Source organism: Crotalus tigris, unplaced genomic scaffold (assembly GCF_016545835.1).
Source record: "Crotalus tigris isolate CLP2741 ecotype Arizona unplaced genomic scaffold, ASM1654583v1 scf7180000018517.1768243, whole genome shotgun sequence".
Classification (NCBI taxonomy): Eukaryota; Metazoa; Chordata; class Lepidosauria; order Squamata; family Viperidae; genus Crotalus; species Crotalus tigris.
In genome coordinates, this window is record NW_024097052.1 from 1,743,773 (window position 1) to 1,754,738 (window position 10,966).

The window sequence follows — 10,966 nt, forward strand, 5'->3', positions numbered from 1 at the left end:
GTGACTGTATTTAGACAGTATAAAACGACCGCTTGTTTGATAATGACTCTCAAGGTTTCCTCTTAAAGCCATTGAGGCATTGAATGTCTGATTTCTTTTTTAGGCAGAATTCCATTGGCATGTTATTTACATATTTCCAGTGGGATCTCAAAAGAGTATATTACTTAATCATTAAATTTTAATTCATTTCTTCAAGGGCAAAAATAACAAGCAGGCTCCCTGGAGTTGTAAATTGGTGGGATCTTTCCTGTATTTAATATCAAAGGTTATAGTTAATTGTCTTCATCTGCTTAAATATACAGCTCATCTGATCCTGAATGGTGAAATAGATCAAAATTCATTTTACAACTAGTGAGGTTATCCAGGTTGCTTCCTATTGTTATGAAAACCAACAGCACTCTGCTCAGTAGTCATTTTGAATTTTCCAAAATTAATAGTTTCATCAGAATTCTAAGCTGAACTCACATTAAAATGAATTTAGAATTCTTTTGAGGAATCTTAAATGATACTGGCTTGATTCTTTGTGTAATGGAACTTAGACTCGATCTTCTTCCCAAAATGAAAAAGATGTATTGGAAATTATCTGTTGTTTTAACTTTTTTTTCCCTTGTACTTTGTGTGAACCTGCATATAGTTATAGTAAAAGTAAATATTATCTGGAAGAATAAAAAGATGTGGAAATCTATGTTAAATACTGTTGGGGTAAGCAAGATTTAGCTACAGTTTCTTTTCTTTCTTATTTATTTCAGGCTTTTAATACCTTTGGCTTACTATCAAATGATTACTTTCATTGTTCTGCAGTACAATCTCTTACACCACTTGTATCTGTGAAAATTTAGTTGACATGAAGCTCAATTCAGAAAGTTTCCTCCTAATTTCTTGCTTTCTCATTTATTTAGCCTGATGCCCTTCAAATATGTTAACATTCCTGCTGGATCTTCTGAGAGTTGAAGGGCATTAAGTTGCAAATTGGTTGACAGGTACAAACTACAGCACCTTAATAAATAAAAATAATGACAGCTCTCTTTTTTCTCTACGCCTCTCCAAAACCTTCTGGTTGCCATGCAGTAAAATTCTGAGAGTTTGGAATTGAGGATGACAAATAATTAGCAACCCAGTGTAGGACAGTTTTCTGGTACTATTATTATTTTCTCTTTTTTTATTTTATTTTTTTTACAAACAGGAACAAGTATATGGTTCTTGGAAATGTACCTTCTATCAGTTCAAAATTTGTCTGGGTTATCTTGAATAAAAGTAGGAGATGACAGACAACTGCCTTCCCCAACTTGATGACTTCCAGGTCTGTTGGGGCCAACGCCCAAGATTCCTTTTGTCAGCCTTTTTGAAAAGCTGAGATATAACCTCGTTTCTAACTTCTGTATTTTTTAAAAGGTTTATTTTTCCTTGATGGAATGCCACAGACGTATCAGTTGTCCTTGGTATTTTTATATGGTAGAATTTTACCTCTTAAGTTGATGGAAGCAGTGAGAGAAAGAAAGCCGTTTTTCCCCCTTTAAAATAAATCCGTCCTTTAAGCCTATTTTATAAATTGCCTTAGCTAAGTGGGAGGTTGTAGGATTAGTAGATAAAACTGTAATTGTTAATCAGAAATGTATATTAGCCATTTCCCAGCTATGTCAATAGAACAGCTGGGAATTAATACCTAGGATGTCATAATGCTACTTCAGGAATTATTGCTGAACCAACCTGTATTAACAAAATTAACATCTAGCTGCAGAATAAAATCCATTTATGGAAAGAATCTGGGAGGGCTACAAAATGTTGATGTTATCTTTAATTCACATACCACATTGGTCTTCATTAAGCAAACTATATAATTTGCTGCACTGGCAAATAAGATATAATTCATGTCCCTTTTTCATCTGTCTTCAAACTGTTTTTTTTTCCATTTATCACAGTATGGTTTGCAATCTTTAAGAATTGCAGTCAAACCCCTTGGGGAATTGCTCCAGGAGCCAGTTAGCACACAGAGCTACTTTTGTGAATCCCAACATGAGCTGGCTTGATTTGCAGTTCCAGTCTACTAACACGTACTTCTTAAAAAGTTACCCAACATTTAGAAATGTATTTAATAAAAAAACAGATCTGTGAACAACTAGAAGCAAAATAAACTTATAACTAATAGTAGATTAGTAGATAAAACTGTAATTGTTAATCAGAAATGTATATTAGCCATTTCCCAGCTATGTCAATAGAACAGCTGGGAATTAATACCGAGGATGTCATAATGCACAGGTTTGTTAAAAACAGTTCATGCCAAACCAATCTTATTTCATTCTTTGATAAACTGACTAAATTAATATGCTGTGGACATAGTACACTTAGATTTCAGTCAGGCATATGACAAAGTAGATCACAACCTAGTTCTTGGTAAGCTAGAAAAATGTGGAATAGACAACATCACATCCAGATGGATTTGTAGCTGGCTGACAAACTGTACTCAACGAGTAGTCCTCAATGGTACTACATCCACATGGAGAGAAATAAGCAGTGGGGTACCACAAGGTTCCATCTTAGGCCCAGTACTCTTCAGTATCTTCATAAATGACTTAGAAGAGGGAATAGATGGGAACTCATCAAATTTGCAGATGACACTAAACTGGCAGGAATAGCCAACACCCCAGAAGACAAGCTAAGGATCCAGAAAGATCTTGACAGACTTGAACAATGAGCCCTACCCAACAACAAGAATTTTAATGGGGGGAAAGCAAAGTTTTACATTTAGGCAGGAAAAATCAAAGGTATAAGTATTCTCTATTTTTTGAGAGAATAAATCTTCCTTCAACTGAAATAATCAAAGCCACAAGTAAATAGGATCACCTTCCCCCTTTTTATTTCTCTCACCCTTTCATTCCACTATAGAGACAGAACTGTTTCCTTCTTCTACTCTTCTCCCTCCCTCCCTCCCTCCCTCCCTCCCTCCCTCCACTCTCCTCCTTTCCTCCACTCATCTTCCTCCCTCCCTCCACTCATCTTTCTTCTTTCTCCTTCCTTCCTTTTTGAAAGAGCAATATGAAATTAATCTGAGGCATGACTGACAGTCTGTTTCAAAGAATAAGAAATGTTGTTTGGGGTAAGACATATCCCCCCAATGCATGCCTGAGTATGTATCCTCCTCTGTCCTTGTGCAGATATTTTACACTGCGCACAATGTTGAGCTGAAGCTGTAGCACATTTGACAAGCTGTAGCAAATCATTAGAAGGCAGCCAGTTCTTATTACCATTGGGTAATGCAGTATATGTTGACAGTAATGATGATGGTCTGGGGTGGAATAAAATATGGAGCAATTACAGTAAAAGAAGCTCATGATTGTTACAGCATCTCTGAATGGATACTGACTTGCTCTCTCACAAGCTCTTTGTGGTGTGAACTATTTCTCAGATATGTTGCATCCCAAGGCATGTGAAGTCATACTATTTTCCTTTGGGCTGGAAAATTTATAGTTCTAAACTATAATCTAATAGATTAATTAATGATGTATGAATGGCTGTGTTTTATAACCCTGCTCCCCAGACATAGCTCATGCAGAATTTAGATTTGAAACTCTGTTCCCCAGTTCCGTAGGCATTTCATTCTTAGATTTCCTTTGATTGTTCTCAGCAATGATCTTTTGCTAAGAAAGTGTCACTATATTTCTTCTTATAAATGCATTTTTGTGGGGGAGGGAGGACAGAGGAAAGCATGTTAGCATTTTTCCCATGAGCTTGGGGCATTTAGCTAGTTCCAGAAGACCCCTGTCAGGTAGGTTAGAAGGGAAGACTTATTCAAAACTATTTTGTAAGCTTCATTTTTTATGATATGACCTAACATTCAGAACTCCCAGCATTTTACCACAACAAAAATAACTTATATAACAACTGCATAAAAAAATAAAACATTTGTGATAAATTGTATGTTACATTTTGCAAAACCAATAAGCAGAATCGGTGTCATCCAATGTAATTTTCAACCACTCTCCAGAAGAGCCTCATCCTCACTCAATATATTTAGTTGGGGTGGGATCTGTCTACTTTTCAGGCTTTCACTATAACTGGATGTGATGATGATGATGATGATATCCATTTAGTCATGTCCAGCTCTTGGCAATTTTATGGGCCAGATCTCTCCACATCTTCCAATCTTGCTCTGCTTCTTTGAGTTTTTCTATGCTCTGGCTGGTATCAGCTTTGATGGTATATAGTCATCATGTTCTTTGGTGGCCTGGTTTCTTTTTACTGCTATTTCTTCCCAACATTGCTTTCTGCAGTTAATTCCCTCACATGACATGACCATAATAAGTGAGACTACCTGCAGGATGAAACCATGACTCCACACCAGGAATGGCCTTTGAAGACCATTTTGAAAATGCAGGTGGTGCCAAACTCAACAGCCAATGCATTGGTTGGTCTTGTTGCCAGAAGCCCATTGCTGTCAGAATCCAATTATATTTCATCTCTAGTTATCAACTATAGAAAACCCCATTTCTGCCTTCTATGGATTCTGTCATAGGATGAAGGGAAGGGGGTGAACAAAGGGGCTTTATGGCCCTCATTTCCTTCGGTACACTTCAAAGGAACTAGATGTGTATATCACCAAAAGGACTAACCATAACAATGGGGCTATTACCTTCATGTAGTTCTCTCTGAAGTCTCCATCCAGCCGGCAGTAAAGAAAAGGGGGTGGGAGTGTAATGCCTGAGACTGTTGCTGGAAGAAGGGGGTGATTGGGTGGGGCTACTGGGGAACCCCTTAAAACCTTGAATGGGAGAGCTTGGACCCCAAGTCCTGTCTAGAACGCCTGCAACCATTTTCTCTTAATAAAGGATGCCTGTTGGAAGAACTATTCCAAGAGCTCTGTCTTCTTAAGATGCAAAGTGGGGTGGGTCCTTACAATTGCACTTGTATTGTTTCCCAATAGGTTTCTGGATACGGTTATTTTTTATACGAGCTAGACTCACAAGGACGTTTTGTTAAGTATTTGTGGTATGCCCGCTACACTAAAGTTAAACACAAACCTACAAGCTGCCTTAGTCAAGCCCAGCCCAAGAATGACATAGAATTATCCAGCCGAAGTTCAGTTCTTTATTTGCTCACATCAAAAAGACAGAGTCTTGCAAAACTAAAATTAATGCTACTCTTGCCATAATGGATATACTCTGGATGATTGTAGGTTGTGGCTATCTGATTCCCTTTCTCTGTCTCCTGTCCAGCACTGAACTGTGCTGCCTTTTGTCTTGTCCCCTCCTTGGAATGTTCTCGCTCCTTCCTGGGAAACTGTCACTTCAGTGTAGTCCTTCCCCCCAGCTCTCCCTCTGTGGGCACCAACCGTCACATCCTAATAGCTTAATGCAGTGGTTCTCAACCTTTTTAATGCCACGACCCCACCCCAACCGGTCATAAGTCGAGGACTACTCAATCGGTCGTAAGTCGAGGACTACTCAACTGGTGCAGCACCGTTTGCAGAATGGGACTTTTGGTGGGCTCAGCAGGGCAGAGACAGCCTGGACAATTCCTATTGGCTTTTGAAAGCCAATAGAATTAGACTCTATTCAAGAGAGTCTATTCTATTGGCTTTCAAAAGCCAATAGAATAAAAGGGAGTAGCACAGCTAAGGAAAAGGGGGGGGGGAAATGGTGGACTGCATTGTTTGGCGACCCCCGTGAAATGGTCGTTCGACCACAAATGGGGTCCCGACCCACAGGTTGAGAACCACTGGCTTAATGCTTGACATTAGTGAGGTTAGGATCATTGTTTTCTGCAGTTGAAACTATTGTACGGATCAGCAGGAAAGTGATAATCTGAACTGTGTTTCATTAGGAACTTCCTATTATGACTCTCTCCTTTGATTTCTTCCAGGCTCACGGGTTTCCAGCTGCCTCCTCCCATTGTGAGTACTGGAGTGGTGCTGTCCTTGTGGCTCGTAAGTGACTATGCTGTCAGTGCTCAAGGATTTCAGGCTACCTATGAAGGTAAGATTGCGTTTGGTGAACTTCTGATATCCATATGCTGTGCCTCTATAAAGGGAATTTTCTGGAAAAGTAAAAGCTCTTCCAAATAAAGTTGACATGGTGCTTTCATGGATACAAGAGTATAGTTTTCTTGGCAGCATTCAGGAAATAATTTTACATTTCTTTTCTTCTGGGAAGTTTGTTCAAGCCTGGGAAATTCTTGTAGTTTCCCATCTAATATTAATACTTGTATATTGTTACCAGTACAAATAGAGCTGTAACGAGAACTGTAGTGAACATAGAACTTACAAAGAATTCAACTGTTTCCCTTATAATTAGATGTTTTCATTAAGCAATGGCATTTTGCTTAAACCTGGAGATAGACCATTTCTCCCCTTGTCCTCATAACTAAAAATCTCTGAGTTTTTGTTTGCATTGTTGTACTTGTTACTGAGGTAATTACCAGCTTTCCAAATATAGAGTCATCAGCTATTCTGCCTGCAACACACCCAAAATCTAAATGAAAAATGAAAAAGATGTCACTCTGCTACATAGTGGGATAGAAAGAACAAAGCAATGCAGAGAGAGAGAGAGAGAGAGAGAGAGAGAGAGAGAGAGAGAGAGAGAGAGAGAGAGAGAGAGAAAAGGAAGAGAATAAAATGACCGAAGTATTTTGCTCAGGGTCCAATAATCAACATTCATTGTGGCCACTGATGACTTAATACTTCTAGTACTGGTCAGGTTGCTGCTTGACAGAAATCAAAGATTCTAACAAGTTTATTGCAGAAAGGACAGCTTGCTTTTTTTCACCCCAATTATTTCATTTTCAGTATGAAGGCAGAAGAGAAAGTTAGTTGCTTTCCCCAATTTTCCAGCAATGAAAAACAAATCTAGTGATATAGACTTATTTCAATGGAATAGGAATAAAAGCAAGCAGTTTGAAAGGTTAAGTTCATGAACTCACTGTAAATATGGGTCAATTGTTATGGTATTCTAGCACAAGTTTTCAAAAAAATTTGGCTGTAGAATCTTGTTAGTTAATTTAAAACAAAAAAATCTGGAAGCTCCGGTCAAGAGCCATAGTTGTAGGCTGCTTTCAAGAGAATACATTCCCCCTCCTTAATCCATTCTCATGAAACCCTAACTGTTGAGTCCGTGGCGGGAAAACAGACACGAGAAGCAGCTGGAGTTCTCAGTTTCTTTTATTCAGCGTTCAGCTTACAGGAAGATGGCTTCAGCCTCGCCCAAACGCCTCACATCCTCTTATATAGGCAACTCCCGGGTAAATGGGTTACTTTTCCCGCGCCAGCACCCGCGCATGCGCACGGCGCTGGCGACAGCCTGTCTGGTCCCGGGCAGCTTTGCACCTGCCCGGGACTGCCTGCAAACGCCCGAGCCGTTTGCAAAGGCTCGGGACATAACACCCCTTTCCCCCGGGCTAAAACTACTACCAACATACAACATTTATTTTATATGACATTTTGCTCCCCAGTGCTCCCACTGATTACTGGCTTTTGCCTTGCCAGCAATGTTATGTAATCTTCTAGATACTTAGGAGATTTCTTTGCTCTCTGTGACCTTCTTAGCTCTGGGTTACTGGCATAAGTCCCCTGACTGGAGGGAGGCGTGAGCCTGTTCTCTCTATTGTGCCCTGGTGTCTTCCAAGGACTGTGCCCCGATGCCTGGCCTGCTTGCTTGCCCACCGGGCTCGTCAGGCCAGGGCTTCTGTTGCTTTGTGACCTGGTTGTCCTACCTAGCTGTAGACCCTCAGGCCCCTTGAAGTGATAGCCACTGCTGGGCGTCTCTGTAGAACCTCCTAGGTCAGTCCAAGACCCGTCAGGAGGCTGTCCATTCCCTGAACCCCATTCTGTGCTCGGGCTCGTGTGGGTTTCTGTACTTTCCCAAAACTCAGGTGTTCCCTGATTTGTGCTAGGGGTGTTGTAGTCGGGACTTGGTTCCTCGACTAGCTCTGTGTATGTTTGACCCCCTGTAGGATTTGGGGTAAGGTCAGGCCAACCTTGGGAATTGTGTGCCAGCTCTCTTGCGGGGAATGATTTGTTGGGATGCCCCCGGGTATCCTCCGTTGCTGGAGTGCTGTGTGATGTGTGTGGAAAGTGAGTATGCCCCCGGGGTGACTCCCTGGCTGGAGTAGGCGTGAGTGCCTGTTGTGTGGGTAAGCTCCATGACTTTCTTTTCGGAGCAATTGCAGAACCCTGAGATGGGCCGTTTGTGGCTCCCTCAGTGGAGGTGGGCAGTAGCTCTTGCCCTTCCCTTTGCTCCAAAGGGTCCCCCTCCCCCCCTGGAAAAGACCCAGGAGTCTCAGCAGAAAAGTCTCGCCTAGAGCGAAGTTGGTCGATGTGCCGACGCAGGACACGACCGTTGTCCAGGGCAACCTCGTAGGAGAGAGGACCTGTGATCCTGGACACAGAAGCGGGGACCCATGTATGACCAGGCCCGTAATTGCGAGCCCAAACCGGGGCACCCACAAGTAGTTGTCTAGGTGCCCTAGGATGTGAGGTAGATGAAGGCAGTCTGTCCGGATGCAACCGGTCAAGTCTAGTAGTAAGTTGGCGCCCCCAACGAAGTTCAGCTGGACTTCTCCCTGTAGAAGTGGACGGTGTGGTGCGATAAGAAAGGAGAAAGTCAGCCAACCTGTGATGCCAGTCCCCGTAGGTGAGTCTCTTCAAGGCGTCCTTTGCGATGCGCACCATGCGTTCAGCCATACCGTTGGTGGACGGGTGAAAAGGCGCAGACGTGGCATGACGAATCAGGTTTGCCTGTAAGAAAGCTTGGAATTCGGAGGAGGTGAATTGAGGGCCGTTGTCGGACACAATGACATCTGGCAGCCCGTGTGCAGCAAAAATCCCCCTCAGTACCTGAATAGTCTTTGCAGTGGTGGTGGATGAGACAGGCACAACCTCAAGCCATTTTGAATGGCTGTCAACAAGGACCAAGAAGAACTGGCCCTGAAAGGGCCCAGCGTAGTCAATGTGCACCCTAGACCATGGGGACTGTGTTTCCTCCCATCTATGCACAGGAGCTTGGGGCATCTCTGGGCGAGATCGTTGGCACAGGTGGCATGCGTGTACCTTAGCCTCAATATCTTTATCTAAAGCAGGCCACCACAAGTGGCTGCGTGCAAGAGCCTTCATACGAACAATGCCAGGATGACCCTCGTGGAGGGATTCTAAGACCCTAGTCCTCATTGAGGTGGGAATGACAACTCTGTTTCCCCAAAGCAGACAACCCTGAGAAAGGGACAGTTCGTTCCTTTTGGACCAGAAACTCTGAAACTCAGGACTAGGGCAGTGCTCAGGCCACCCGGACAGGACCCAGGAGCGGACACGTGAAAGTGTGTGATCTGTACCTGTTTCAGCGGTAACATCCCTGGCACTAAGAGGGAGCTCGGGCAAGGCTTGGATTGATAGAATGTTGACAGCTGGCGCGGGGTCAGCTTCTACTACTGGCAGAGGCAACCTACTGAGGCCATCAGCATGGCCCATTTCTTTCCCAGGCTTGTGGAGTAATGAAAAATCATATGCAGACAAAAAAATAGACCACCTAAGCATTCTAGGAGAAATGATGTGGGGAGTCTGCTTACGTGTGGTAAACAGTCCCAGCAGAGGCTTATGGTCAGTGAAGACCGTGAAATGCCTGCCATATAGAAAATCGTGGAATTTTTTAATTCCAGCAACAACAGCCAGAGCCTCCCTGTCTATCTGAGCGTAGTTGCGCTCGGCAGAAGACAGTGTTCTGGAGTAGTATGCAATAGGAACCTGAGTTCCATCAGACCTGAGGTGACTTAGGACAGCTCCAACCCCGTAGGGGGACGCATCACAAGCGATGCACACAGGAAGGGACTCGTTGAAATGTGCAAGAACACTGTTAGAAATGAGCAAGGCCTTGACTTCTTTAAAGCAAGCCTCATGTGCTTGTGACCACAGCCACACAGCATGTTTGTCTAGTAGCCTGTGAAGAGGCTCAGCTACACTAGCTTTATGTGGAAGAAAAGAATTGTAGAAATTCAGGAGGCCTAAGAAGGCCTGAAGTTCGGCCTTGGACTTTGGCCTGGGTGCTTCTAAAATAGCAGTTAGTTTGGATTCAGCAGGATGAATCCCAGCAGCATCAATTTTGAATCCCAGAAATTCAGTAGAAGGCACCCCAATCTTGCATTTGTCTTTTCTGAGCTTGAGGCCTGATTTCCTGAATCTTAACAGGACAGCCCTAAGCCTTTCAGCTAGAATGTGTGTGGAGTCTCCTGCAATCAAGACATCGTCAAAGTAGGGGCAGACCCCTGGTATACCTCGTAGTGTGTTTTCCATTACGCTTTGGAAAATCCCAGGAGCGACATTCACTCCAAACTGTAGCCTTTTTACCTTAAAGGCTCCCCTGTGGGTCACAATGGTCTGAGCTATGGCAGCATCATCATCAACAGGCAGCTGTTGATATGCTTGAGCTAGGTCAAGCTTTGCAAAAACACGCCCCCCCTTGAGAGAGGCCAGGATGTGACTGACCACAGGAACAGGATAGGCATGTTGCTGCAATGCCTTATTGAGTGTGCATTTGTAATCAGCACAAATGCGAATGTCCCCATTTGCCTTTAGAGGCGTGACAATGGGGGTCTCCCACGGGCTGGAATCAACAGGTTCTAGGATTCCCTGTTGGATTAGTTTGTCTAATTCAGTATCAATCTTACTTTTTAAAGCAAAAGGGACCCTTCTTGCTTTAATCCTAATGGGAGTGACAGTGGGGTCTAGCTTTAAGGACACAGGTGGTCCTTTGAATGTGCCCAGCTGGGGGCTGAAAACATCTGCAAATTCTTTGCAGACTTCCTGTAGGTCGAGTGTTTGTAAGCTGTTGAGTCCTGTGACGTGTATCCCCAGGGCCTCAAACCAATCGAGTCCTATGAGACTCGTTCGTTCACCCCCTACTACTAATAAGTCTAGTGGACCTTCAAAACTCTTGTATTGCACGTTAAGGGTGGCCTCCCCCTTAACACACACTCTTGAGTTCTGAAA

The 10,966-nt window shown here is 43.1% G+C and overlaps 1 protein-coding gene across 1 annotated transcript in view; it reads left to right on the top strand.

The window, feature by feature from the left end:
- The window catches only part of LOC120312543 (CUB and sushi domain-containing protein 2-like), a 74,877-nt gene extending 68,819 nt beyond the window's left edge, over positions 1–6,058 (top strand). The window contains exon 3 of the mRNA XM_039353384.1: positions 5,857–6,058. Within this exon, the coding sequence (XP_039209318.1) occupies positions 5,857–6,058 (202 nt within the window). The remainder of the gene's footprint in view (positions 1–5,856) is intronic.
- Positions 6,059–10,966: the final 4,908 nt, after the last annotated feature.